At 42.6% G+C, this 14246-nt stretch overlaps 1 protein-coding gene across 1 annotated transcript; it reads left to right on the forward strand.

The window, feature by feature from the left end:
* The first annotated feature begins 3507 nt into the window (after positions 1 to 3507).
* On the forward strand, positions 3508 to 14002 carry LOC310678849 (coagulation factor X-like). Its single transcript, XM_083443322.1, has 9 exons — positions 3508 to 3628; positions 4264 to 4393; positions 5964 to 6124; positions 6868 to 6892; positions 7282 to 7395; positions 7797 to 7931; positions 9315 to 9646; positions 10685 to 10802; positions 12235 to 14002. Exons 2-9 carry the CDS (start codon positions 4315 to 4317, stop codon positions 12807 to 12809), a joined length of 1539 nt encoding a protein of 512 aa, XP_083299448.1. The 5' UTR covers positions 3508 to 3628; positions 4264 to 4314; the 3' UTR covers positions 12810 to 14002.
* The last annotated feature ends 244 nt before the right edge of the window (positions 14003 to 14246 follow it).

Here is a 14246-nt window from a genome sequence, read left to right on the forward strand (position 1 = left end):
GTATGTGTTGTGTGTTGCATTTCTTAAATCAGGAGGTGGACAACTTGTTTGGTTCCAAGGCCACATGCAAGAGTGGCAGGTTGTTAGGAGCCACAGGCCAATCACTGTGGCCACAGTCACCCACATAATAACACGTGTGGGACAGAGTTTGTTGCTATTGTCCATAACACCATCTCTTTAACCAGAAACCTCTTGACCTTGGAACAGGCTTAGGAGGTCTGCTCTGCCTAGAGACAGGTTGGAGATGCTGCTGTTCTACTGACCACCCAGTAACCCATTAGCATCACTGGTCAGGCTGACCAAGGTAGTCTCTTGTGCACATTCAGCTTTATGTGCCTGGCCAAAAAAATAAATAAAAATAAAATAAAAAGGAGGAGGAAATTGGGTGGGTGTCTGGGGAAAAATGACTTTGGCAATCCTACCTGCCATTGCACACAGTGTATATCGACTATATGTGAGTTTGGCTTCATGCGCTATTCCTGGAACGTAACCCCCATGTAAGTTGCATGTTTACTGTACTTAAAGAACTGTGAGCCCTGTGGGGAGGGGAAGGTCAGATTGTTCCTGAAGAGACTGCCAAGAGCCAAAAGAATTTTGTTGTCTTAATGTTTACATTTTACATTTCTTGCTTTCATTGTAGTATTTTTAGAACTCTCTCTCCCCTGAGAGGTTTGACTGGCTCCATGTTTATTCTCTTTCTATTTGCCTGGGCCTTTTTAATTTTGTGATTTGTTTTTATGCTGGATTTTTATTGCCTGTTGCAATTTTCTGTTTTCCAGTTGCTTAATCACTGAGCAAGCCTCTGAAAATGCTTTGAAAATAATTATTAATATAATATAATATAAATATCTGCCTTGGGCGCCTGAGGGAAAGACTGTGTCTCAACGCACAGTAAATAATATATTCTGTCCCCCATATCCCAAATATCAAATATTTAACAGTGTGGGTTTCTGCTATAAGCAGAAAATATAAAAATAAATAACTGTGGCTCTGGGGAGGAAGTACATTTGCCTTCCAGAAAACATCTTTTTTGCCTGCAAATAGTAGGTGCGTAGAAAGTTTGGTGCAAAAGTTCACAATGCCTTCAGAAGACCTGATTGTGGAAAGCATTTCAGGCAGTGGTTTATTTATTTAAAGTCTTGATATTTTAATCATATTTCTAGAGTGGTTCACAAAAAAGAATCAAACAATTATAAATGTAAATATCAAAAGAAGCAGCAGGTAAAAGCCACCAAATTATAATAGCACCATAAAAGTGAGGGAGTGGTTAGCAACCAGCAGCAGTCAAACTTAGCTTGTTTAGCGGGGAGTTTGAAGGGGGTGGTCCAGAGTTCTGTCTCTTAGTGTGCATAGCACCAGAGACATGGAGGGCAAGGGAGTTGCTGCAGTGACCTGTAACACCTGTGCCATGTTTGTCATTCTGCCAGAGAACAAGCAACAGTACACTTAAGTGCAAGCTGGTTGTCTCACTGGAAGAGAAGGTGCAGCAACTTGAGGCCTGCCTAGCCACACCTCAAGCAACAGGACAACATGCAGAGTTACTTGATAGAGCTGAGTTGACTGAGATTGAGCACCAAGATAGATGGGAGTGCCCCCAGGGTGGAGAAAGATCACCCATTGCAAGAGTCTAACCCCTGGAGGAATGTGATGCACAGAAGTAGGACAGTCACAAACCACACTTTGTCATTAGAGTTGCAAGATCGCTTCCATGCTCTCACCTTGGACACCAATTCTGGGCTAGGACAGCAGTTGCCAACCTCAGAAGACACGACGGTGGCTGTGAAAGGTACAGTGCACAGAACGATTATTTCCACCCCTCACTCCCAGTGGAGAAAGAGACAGGAGGCAATGGATTTGGAGGAGTCTTTTTCCATTCTTGATCTAACCCCATCAGATCCAAGGCTACTGACCATTGATGAGTATGCTGATAACGTACTTGCTACCTTCTGTGGAGACGACATTAGAGAAAGGGAATTGCAGCCTTGAGATGACAAGCTGGGAGGAAGGAGTAGGAAGTACTCAAACCATAAGTTTGTAACTTATCCCAAGAATATCAAAATAAGCTCCGATAAACAAGAAGGGAAGACTCAAGAACAACAAAAGCAGACCTCAGAAGCAGCCTTTGGAAGGTCCATCCCATAGAATGATTCCTGCTACTCCCCAGAGGAGGAGGAGGAGACGAGTGGTGATGGTATAGGTGACTCCCTACTCAGGGGAACAGAGGCAGTAGTGTGTGGAGGAAACAGAAAGTCACAGGAGGTGTGCTGTCTTCCAGGTACAAAGATTTACAATGTGACGGAGAAGTTGCCAAGTCTTCTAAAGCCCACTGACCACTACCCCTTCTTTCTGATTCATGTGGGTACAAATAATACTGCCACACATAGCCTGCAACACATAGTGAAGGGAATATGAGACACTGGGAAGGAAGCTGGAGAGATTTGGGGCACAGGTAGTCTTTCTATCACTCCTTCCTGTTGAAAGTTGTGGCCAGAGAAGAGAGAGGAAAATAGCTGGCTGTGCAGGTGGTATCATCAGGAATGAATTGGCTTCTTGAATCATGGTCTCCGCTTCCTTGAAGTAGGACTTCTGGTGAGAGATGGGCTGCACCTCACAGCAGTTGGCAAGAATGTGTCTTGGGAATATGATCAGGAGAGCTTTAAAATAGATTTTGAGGGGCAGAGAGAAAACTATAAGAACGACAAAAGAGCACCTGGCACTGGGGATAATGCACAGGAAACGGAGGTGGCACTCCAGAAACCTGCTAAAGGGCAAGAAACTACTTGAAGGAAGCAGCTGCAGGGAACAATTCATGGTTTCAATTGTCTCTACACAAATGCACAGAGTATGGGAATCAAACAAGATGAACTGGAGCTTTTAATATAGGATGGCAAATATGACCTGGTAGGCATTACTGAAACCTGGTGGGATGAGACTCATGACTGGAATGTAGGAATTGAGGGGTATAACCTGTTCAAAAGGAATAGATCAAACAGGAAGGGAGGAGTAGCAGCATTGTATATAAAGGATATGCACACTTGTGAAGAAATCCATGACCTGGAGCATGAAAAGCAGATTGAGAACATACGGGTAAAAATTGTAGGAAAAGGCCCTCTCTCTGACAGGCACCTGGCTTAGCTCAGATGGTGGGCACACCCCTTTGAAGTGTGAATGTTTATATTAAAAAAGCACCATAATTAGAGTACAGTGGTACCTCGGTTTAAGAACAGTCTTGTTTATGAACGATTCGGTTTACGAACTCCGCAAAACCAGAAGTAGTGTCTTGGTTTGCGAACTTTTACCTCAGTCTAAGAATGGAATCCGAATGGTGGAAGGGCACCGGCTGTGGGAGGCCTCATTAGGGAAAGCACGCCTCGGTTTAAGAACAGTTTCGGTTTAAGAACGGACTTCCGGAACGGATTAAATTCGTAAACCGAGGTACTACTGTAATGGCATTTTAGGATCTGATCAGCTTTTGAATTAAATACTCTTTTCTTTCAGCTGAAAGGGTGCCCCATCCAGAGGGCCCAGGCTACTTTGTCAATATTTGTGGTAGATTAATCATCAACAGATAAATTCCCATAGCTTTCTTTGCTGTTGATCTAAATAGCACTTTGTCCTTCCTAATCAGGTAAGAGACCACAGTCTTTTTATCTTACATTGTCCTAGGGGCTGCTTCCTTTAGAAAAAGGGGTGTTAGATGGAACCTGGAATTTTTATTTGGCACATTTCCTTTCAACATCCATACCATTTAATTTCTGATGAGGTTTCAGTTGATTGATGCCCTTACCCTGTAAAGATTGGAAGTAAATGTCTTACTTGAAAATTTTATCTAGCATCCATCAGTAACTGTAAGAAAGTCAACGGATAAGCTATGCCAATCTGATGCCTTCCTCAGACTTCAAACAGGACAGTCAAAGGAACTGGCTTCTCTGCTCAAGATATCAGCTTTACCAATAAAATGCAACTATTCTTTGCTATTTGAGTTTGAACTGAATAGAGGGTTCCATCTTCTCCACATGCAGATTTGACAGTAAGAGCAGAGCATCTGAGTTACTATTGCAATGCATTAACTGACTGGTTTTAGACGATAGTTAAAATCCTTCAAAGTTGTGAATTTTTCTTGCCTTTTAATCCCTTTATTTCTTTATTTGTTTGTCCCTTAATCCAGTCCCCACTCCCCTGGTTTTGCTCCCATTTTTCCTGGTTATCTCTCAACTCCTGTGTTTGAGCAATACATTGGTGTTCTTTTTCTTCCACGTGTAGGTAACTTATACACCAAATCCCGCTAAATAGTCTACCCACTTCAGCTGTATAATGGCTAAAGTTTCCTCAGGTGTGGCCTTGCTTTTACTAGTGCACTCCCTCTACAGCAGCCTGCCAAGTTCATTGTCAGGTAGGTACTTATTATCCACAGAGTGCAACTGTGACTGTAGATCGGAAGTGGCTTAACCTGTGGTCTTCCGTATGTTGTTGGATTCTTTATCTCCCATCAGCCCCAACTAGCATGGCCATTAGTCAGGGGTTGATGGGAGTTGTAGTCCAGCAACAGCTAGAGGGCCAAAGGTTGGCTATCCATACTGTAAAAAAGAGAGGACAATATGAATATCCATACCATAGCTAAGACCTAACACTATCAGTACTTAACTGTAAGCACAAGAGGAATTCCATCCTAAATCACTGTTGTGGTTTCCATTTTACTCGCATAATTTCTACCCTGAGATTAACCCTGGAATTGCATCACTGTCAGCAAATATTTTCCCCTATCACTTACTGTATTACATAAGGGGGGGGGGAATGACCTAGTGTCATTAGTTCTACACACAAGGAGACATGCAACAGAATCCTATCCATGCTTACTTGGAACTAAGTAACATTGTGTTGAGTGTGTAACTTCCTAGTAAATGTGTTTAGGATTTCAGCCTGATTTTTTTTTTTAATATATTGGATCTTCAAAGGAAACATGGGAACATAACCCAACCCCCCTGTTAAACACTTTCCACTACTCAACCGCCTTGCCCAAACCACAGATCCCTATGGGGAAACATTATTCCAAACCTTCAAATGTGAGTCTAGTGGATTTCACTGTATAATTGATGTTCTGTCATGTATGTGATGAAAGGGTATCAGGTCCAGGGCCGGCACTATGATGAACCACCCTGAGACCTCCGGGTATAGGACGGTATATAAACTCAATAAACAACAACACACCACAAGGCCATTGCCTCAGGTGGCAGGATCCTGTTCGGCAGTGGAACAGACTTCCACAAGAGGGGATGGACTCTCCTTCCTTGGAGGTTGGATGGCCATCTGTCATGGATGCTTTAGTTCAGATTCGTGCATTGCAGGGGGTTGGACTAGATGACGCTTTGGTCCCTTCCAACTCTGATTCTGTGATTCAGGAGTGGCAGATCCTGCTACTGAACCTGCTGGTTGTCTGCAGGTGAAGTGGCCGCCACTGGCACTGATGCCAGTGCTGATGCCTGCGGCCTGCCTTGGGAGACGTCTGCTCCAGCAGCTCAACAACAGCACTTGAAGCCAGAGAGGAGCAGCACCTAGATCAAAAGAAGCCAAAAGACCAAGCCACAGCTTATTCAGGGGTCTTCCTGCTTCCAGCTTATCTGATTGGTTTACCTTCTCCTTCTGGCTCTTCTGATTGGTGCTTTCCCCTTGGGTTTTCTGGGCGTCCATTCATTTTGTGTTTGATTCTGCTGCTGTTGCTGCTGTTGGGAAAAGCAGGGAGCTGCATTTTGCTATGCTGAGAGACATGGATGTAGCCAGAATTTAATGGGGGGGGGGTAGGTTTTATGTAGTGGGGGAGAGAACTGAGTTATCTGTGACTCTGTTGGTCAGTTACTTAACATTTTTATTTACTAAATTGTTGGTATAAAATTGCTGAATGAACTCTGCATGCTTGCAGTTTGAATGGTTCATAGTGCCAGCTCATTTTGCTTTCATACCAGTAGTTTTTATGAGAAAAGACGAGGCAAGCCAAATCCTGAGAATTCATAAACGTGCCAACCATTTCTTGGAGGAGGTTCGCCAAGGAAATATGGAAAGAGAATGCAATGAAGAAAGGTGTTCGTTTGAAGAGGCAAGAGAGATTTTCAAATCAGAGGAGAAAACGGTGAGGAATTGAACTTGAGGAAATCTAATGCTGGTTTGGACAGTTGTGGAACACAATGAGATATACCTATCCAAATACCCCACAGAGTCAATCACATCAGATGGGCATAGAATAGTCTGCTGTCCTACTCATATGGATCAACATCATAATTGTTTGTTTGTTTGTAATTATGTTATCCCACTCTTTAGCTAGAAAACCTTCCAGAGCAACTTGCACATTTTTAAAAAATGAACACCGTCCCTGCCCTCAGGTTTACAGTCTAAAAGACGTATGGAAGAAAGGATGGGAAGGAAGAGGGGGGAAATAGTTAGAAAATATATAACTCAAACTCATAACTTATTAAAATCAACAAATAAAATCAATGATGAAACATAACGAAAGTGTCTTTCCTTACCCATACTCTCAAGTATGATGGGTGGGGCTTTACACCAACTTCCACAGGTTCTACGGAATGTCATACTGAAGAGGTAGGTAGGGTCACTGCCTATTTTCTCTCCTATGACCCAGACCCAGTATGAACGGGATCAATGTACTATGTAAGAACCTGAGTGAGTAAGGCAAAGATTTATAGCATTGGAACAATGGGGGATGGCAATATATAGAAATAGGCAGTTTCATCCATCAGAAGTATCTTAATTTAACTAATACAGAAAATCATTTATATATATATATTTTAAAGATGGAAAGTCCTTTCTGATTACCCAGCCTGTTTACCCAATATTTTATTTTTTACCATTTTGCAGGTGGAGTTTTGGTTCATGTACAACAGTAAGAGATTTTCATTTACTTCTTTTTTGTGCTGTCAACTGGTTCCTAATGCAAAGTGAAGGCCAATAAAGCCCTCAGAAGGTTCCTTTGGTCTCATCCCTCTTGATCTTCCATTGTTCATTTAATACATTTTTGTTTCTGCCAGCCTTTGGCTTGCTAGGCTGAGGTTTTTTAAAAATGTATACTGATATGTGTTAGATTGTTTTCCCCATCTTCCCTGTTTAAGTGTTGCAAAGTTTTACTGACATTAATTTTGTATGTAATTTTAATGTAACTGTGTTGTGTATTGCAGAGCATAAGGCATTTTAATAAATAAGTACCTCTCTCCCCTGCAAGGCCATCTTTTTAATGCCTTGATTTTTATCACAAGCTTTTCTCCTTACATACAGATTTAGACACTTGTAAAGAGAATCCCTGTAAGAATGGTGGCATCTGCAAGGTTAAACGCTATATAACTGTTTGCACTTGTCCTCCCAGATTTGGAGGGAGCCACTGTGAAATAGGTGAGTACAGAATATGGGCTGATATGAACATTTGTTACCTTGTTTGCTTGCTTCCCTAAGATGTTTATATGCCAGCCAATAACACTGAATGGCTTAAGTACAAAACTGAAAACAGTTCAATGCACATTTAAAACATATGGCTTCCTCCAGAGAATCCTGGGAACTGGAGTTTGTTAAGGGTGCTGGGAACTCTTATCTCTGAGGGATATATTACAGTTTCCAGACTTCTTTGGCAGAAGTCCTTCTGTTGCCCGTGTAGCTGCATTACAGCACCTGTTGCTATTATGTAATAGCATCTATGACATGTTATGTATAATGACTGCCTATTATGCAGCCAAATCATAGCATCCATTACACATGATAAATAATGATCCCAAATAAAATGTATACTTCTAATGCAGAGAAATCTGAATGCTGGTACAAGAATGGTGGCTGCTGGCAATATTGCCAGGACAATGAACGTTCACTTCAAGTGACCTGTTCCTGTGCGTTGGGATATACGCTAAGTGAAGATGGAGAGAGGTGCACACCGTCAGGTACTTAATACTGATTGAGATGCCCCTCATGTTTTGGAATAGCGCTTTCCATCTTACAAAATGTTTCGTTCTCATTTTTCCCTCCTGCTGCTGAAAGTTGAAGCAAGGTTGGCTTGCTCCTAGCCACTTAGAATGTGTTTATAATTCTGTGAAAAGTATCTCCTACGTTCATACCAGCACAATCATTCTAGCAACATAGATACCGTATTAACTGCATGCTTCATTGTTTGCCTAGGGCAGGGGTGTCAAACTCAAATTCATCGGGGGCTGCATCAGCAGTTTGGTCGCCGCTAGAGGGCAGACGTTCTCTGGCTTGTAGGCTGCCGCGCATGCGCTGAAGAGGCGGCTTTCTTGTGTCAAAAAAAAAAAGTGAGAATAAAAGGTGAAGGCTGGCGGCCGGCGGCGGTGGCTACACGGGCCACATGACGAGGTCTGCCGGGCCGGATTCGGCCCACGGGCCTTGTGTTTGACACCCGTGGCCTAGGGCCAAGCTTGCATTTTGTGAACACCTAGAGCCAAACATGCCACTAAAATGAACTGTATCCTGCAGCATGTTTTTATTTGCTATGCAATTGTAATTGCACCTGCTGCCACTTAATGGCCACTCTAAATTATGAATTCAGCTTTCCACCCCCATAAGGAATTTCCAAACAGCTGATTCCTGCCTGATGCATCCAGTGTTTTTTTTTCCTAAAAAAATGCTTAGGGGTACTCTCATTTTCCTACTCATATTGAAATACTGCCCCTCAATGAGGCCACACCTAGATTCACAAAATGTTTAGGGGTATGCATACCCCTATGTCCCCCCCCCCCGAAAAAAAGCACTGGATGCACCATACCACCAACCTTTTGGCTCTCTGTTTCCCAATACTAATTCACACCCTTCAGAAATGGGAACCAGTTATCCTGGCCTATCTGTATATTACAGTGTTTTTGAATGCTTATTATTTACATGTATATCCTACATTTCCACCTAGGCCCTTAGGGCAAAGTGCATGGTTCTCTCTTTTATTTTCATACCAACCATTTGAGGTAGTAGGATAGGCTGGAACCAGTGGCCTAAGGTCACCTAATGAGCTTCATGGCTGAGGAGGAATTTGAACCTGGGTCTTCCCAATCCTATTTCTAAGGATTTGGTACAGTTAAGGAGGTAGGGAATGTTTCTCTCTCCCCACCCCCTTTTTTCATTGATTCAGAAGGGGTGGGGCAGAAATCTTCTGAGGGGTTGAAAGTGATTATTCTTCCTTAGGTTTCTCACTTTTCATGTTACAAGCAATGGGATATAAATGCCAGGAAATGTCATGTGGTGTTGCCACCTTCATTTACTTGTCTAAACAGACTGCTTTACACACAGCTAATTTGTCTAATCCCACCCCTTTTAAGATCGCTTTCCCTGTGGACTGGTTAAGAGATCAACACGCTCTAACAAGGAAGGATCAGAAGAGTACAACCAAACTATTGCTTGGGATATGACTGGGACGGATACAAGAGTTGCTCAGGAGAACGTGGCCCACTGGAATCAGTCATCGGCTTACAACTCCTCAGCAAGCCTGAATGACACAATGGAGGGAGAGGCTGAGGAAGAAGGCACTGAAGAGATGAAAGGAAACTTCACAGACTCCTTCAGCTGGCTCAGCTTCAATGACAGTGCTGAAATGGATGGTTCCAGGGTAGTTGGAGGCTCGTTCTGCCGCCCAGGAGGCTGTCCCTGGCAGGTACAGATACTGTTTTGACAAAATTGCCTCACTTTACATTGTTGTAGTTGTGCAATGGCAGGGCCAGGTCATATGACCAGTGAATGATCTTTAAACAAACAGCAAAATAGCACTGTGTCTGCACAGTGAACATCTGTCATCATCTCCCCTTCAACAGCATGGCTCCATCTGCACTGTACATTTAAAGCTCTTTAAAGAGCCATGGCTTCTCCCAAATAATCCTGGGAGCTGTACTTTGTTAACGGTGTTGAGAATTGTTAGGAGACCTCTGTTCCCCTCAGAGAGCTGTAATTCCCAGTTTCACGAGAAGAGGGAGTGATGGTTAAACTACTCTGGAAATTGCACCCTGAGCAAACCACAGTTCCCACAATTATTTGGGGGGGGAAGCATGGCTGTTTCAAGTGGTGTGATCCTGCTTCAAATGTATAATGCAGATGGGCCTTTGTTGGAACATTGTCCCCCTAATGTCTGTTAGCTTGATCCTGTGGGAAGCTACAAATGTATCCCACATACGTAGAGACATTTGCTGCACATCATTATATCTCTCTATAAGACCCCGTTCTTGCATTTTGTTTCACAGCTAAATAACTGAATTACCTTTAAAGAAAATTCCCATACATGTATTCCTTCATCTCTCCCTACATTGCTGGTTATTGATCTCCTTTCCTTGGATTTTTGTTTTCTTGTTAAAGGTTCCTATCTGAACATGCCTACAGTAGTAGTAGTAGAAGTAGCAGCAGCAGCAGCAGCAGCAGCAGCAACAACAACAACAACAATCTTATATGCCTCCATCTGATTAGGTTGCCCCATCCACTCTGGGTAGCTTCCAGGAATTAAAACATGAAACACAGTAAAACATCAAACATCAAAAACTTCCCTATACAGGGCTGCCTTCAGATGTCTTCTGAAAGACTGATAGTTCTTTACAGTATTTCCTCAACGTCTGATGGGAGGGTGTTCCACAGGGCAGGCACGACTGCTGTGTAGAGTATATGCATATTTGATTGAGTGAATCAACAGTGTTACTTCTCCCCGTAGGTACTGCTCCAAAATAAGAAAGGTTACGGTTTTTGCGGTGGCAGCTTAATCAGCAGTCGGTGGGTGCTCACTGCAGCACACTGCCTGGATACCGTTATCCCACATCAAGTTACTGTAGGTGAGCCACAAGGACAATCAAAAGATTGCACGGTTTGTTCTTTTCCAAGTATGACCCCAAGAAGATACAATGAACTCTTACATCTATCATTGTTTCACTATTTTTTTTAAAGAGCCTTCAAGGTCATTGAGATTAGTGCATATAATTACAAACTTTCCCAATGTTGTTATCACCACCCAACAAATTGCCAGTTTTTAAGTTAAACTTATAGGTGCACTTTCATGGAAGACTTGATAAAAGGTAAAGGGACCCCTGACCATTATATTGAAGTGCAATACAGCAAACCCTCAATTTACAGTGGTACCTCTAGTTACAAATTTATTTTGTTCCAGAGGTCCATTCTTAACCTGAAACTTTTCTTAACTAGAGGCGTGCTTTCGCTAATGGGGCCTCTTGCTGCCACTGTGCCGCCAGCACATGATTTCCGTTCTCATCCTGGGGCAAAGTTCTCAACTCAAGGTAACTCTTCCAGGTTAGCAGAGTTTGTAACCTGAAGCATTTGTAACCTGAGGTGTTTGTAACTCAAGGCACCACTGTATGGGAAAAATGACTTTGGCAATGGCACCTGCCATTGAACCCAATGTTTTTTTACTACACAGGCGCCCTGCGCCCCCACCCCCCACCTGCGTGTGACAGCTTATATGTCCAGTGCCAGGAAGGAAATAGATAGATAGATAGATAGATAGATGATAGATAGATAGATAGATAGATAGATAGATAGATAGATAGATAGAGATAGATAGATGATAGATAGATAGATAGATAGATAGATAGATAGATAGATAGATAGATGGAATCATACCAGGAAATGGCAAGAGAGAGCTACAGAAAACCTCACTAGAGCCATCAGGACATCGGTTTGGGTGGAGGAAGCCCTGAAGAGACTGGAGACATAGTGGGGCTTTGTTTAGGCTGCTTAGCTGCCCCACCTAACAGCTGTCGTGTGGGGTAGTGCAGCAGCAGCTGCTGCTTTTCCATGCATATTCCAGCCTCCAGCCAACCCAAGAGCTTCAACTCCAGATATTCTGGTCTGGATTGGGGAGAGAGCTGGAGAGCAGAAAGAAAATGGGCATTTAGAGTTTTTTAGAGGGTGCTCCCCACTTACGCGATTTTCGCTTACATGCCCAGGGTCCTGGAACGTAACCCTTGCCTAAGTGGGGAGACACCTGTACACAGTTTTGGCTTTTGGTGTGATCCCTGGAACCTAGTACCCACATAAGCTGCAGGCTTATGGCAGAACATTAATTGAATAAGAGACTGTGACTTAAAACATTTTGGATCTGCACACTAAAATTGGTTTCTTTGGATCCTTTTCCTATTTCTCCTAAGGCTATTTAAAAATCAGCTTTAATTCCCTGCCCCCTACCCTGCTTCCATTAGGAACAACTGCACAAAGGTATCACACTCTTCTTACATTCCATTTGCCTTTCAGGAGATTTTGACAAACATCAGCGAGAACGGCATGAACAAAAGGTGGGAGTTCGACAGTACTGGAAACATCCTCAGTATGACTCTACCAACTTCAACAATGATATTGCGTTGATCCAGCTGACCAGCAGTGTGGTTTTCAGCGAGCACGTACTCCCCATCTGCCTTCCCAACCCTCAGCTAACTACTTTACTGATTGGAGAGGGGGCATCAGGAATGGTTAGTGGATGGGGTGCTACACATAGCAAGGGTAAGTCAACTCGCTTCCTCATGAAAGTCAGCTTGCCTATTGTGAGCGCAGACACTTGCCGGCCGTCAACCGAGAAGCTCATCACTGACAACATGTTTTGTGCAGGCTATGCTGAAGAAGCACAAGATGCTTGTAAAGGAGACAGTGGAGGACCTTTTGCTGTAGTTTACCGCAGCACTTGGTATCTCCTGGGGATTGTCAGCTGGGGGGAAGGCTGCGCTGAAGTGGGAAAATATGGGGCTTACACACGAGTATCCAACTACATTTCATGGATAAAAGAAACCATTGAAAGCACAACTGATTCGGAAGGACTTTCACGTTCCCTGTAACGGAAGCAATTTTTTAGTATACTCTGCACATTTGACAATTATTTGCAAGTACTTGTGTACACAGTTAACACTGCAGGACCGCTTCCTCAGCTGTTCTTGAAAGTTGCTCCTGTATCCAGAAATATGAGGCATGGGAGAATTTACATACACATCTTCAGCTGGGAATAACTTTAATTTAATAACTTTTTTAAAATGAAGATTTTGTAGCCAATTTCCTTTGAGTAATAGTGTGTAGTAAGTTTAGTTCACTGTTCTACACACATACATCTTGCAGTAGTCTTGAGGCAGTAACCAGGATGTGAAAGAGGACTTAAGCAATCAATGTTGCCTAGCCACGGCAATTTATTTCTCATAATTATTCCAACTTAAACTTCATTAAATATCTAGTCTGCAGCCCCCCACCTTGCTGAGCATGGTGACTTAAGTAACCCCAAATACTTTACGAAGTAACAGTCATATTTTTGGACTTGTTTTTGAACGTAAGAATTGTAGGCAATTGCTGTTTTGCATGGGAAATGTACGTACACTTGGTCTGTTGTGTCAGGGATTCTTCCTCGCACCCATTCAGATTAATGGCATAAAAAACATCATTAAATAATTTTTCAAGTGTCCAATATGGAAAGTTATTCTGGCATAGACTTAGCCACTCATGTAACTATACTGTTGTTGTTTTTTTGCTTCAACAGCACAGGAGAGGTATAATTCCTTTAAATTCTCTAGAGCAGGAATAGCTAGCTTTCTTTAGCCAAAGGGCCATCTTCACACAATGGGGTGTAGCCAATTCTCTTTTCTGCTGATCTGTGGAGACTGATGAACAATGAGGGGGCAATTTACATCCGCAGCAGGGAGCTGCTCAGAGAGACATTGATCTCACCACCCACCCATGTGTTGTGTCTAAATTTATTTCATTTTGCTTCTATAAATATATTATCAATGTCTTCGGGGGTGGACTGTGCCACCAGGCTAGGGATGGATCTCTCTAATACTAGAAGTATTACTAGTATTTGTTTGTGCTCAGGCACATTTCAGATATAACAACCTTGCGTCTGATAAACCAGTTTATTTCAACCAGTACTAAGTAGTGTGCCGCCACTCTCCTCTTAAAGTAATTCCCTCTGGGTTTGTTAAACTACCGTTTCCACTTATGTTCCATCCAGGAAACTGGGGATTAAATAAACCAAGATTTCAAGCCATGGCTTTGCCCCTGTTTACATGTCAGGTCTAAAACTGATTTAATCTCTGCTTTTCAATTTACATATAACGAAGAGGAAACTGGTTCAACAAATGACAGAAGTATTGCATTAAGACATGGATTTTTGTGACGTTCTCACGATTATTCAGTTATTGTAAATTATATTTTATAACAAAGATAGCTTATAGAAAGCTTTTGAAATTAAAAGCGATTTTTCCTCATTCTCATCATCAGTGTTACAGAGC

The sequence above is a fragment of the Podarcis tiliguerta genome (genome assembly GCF_965153285.1).
Source record: "Podarcis tiliguerta genome assembly, chromosome: 5".
NCBI classification, from domain to species: domain Eukaryota; kingdom Metazoa; phylum Chordata; class Lepidosauria; order Squamata; family Lacertidae; genus Podarcis; species Podarcis tiliguerta.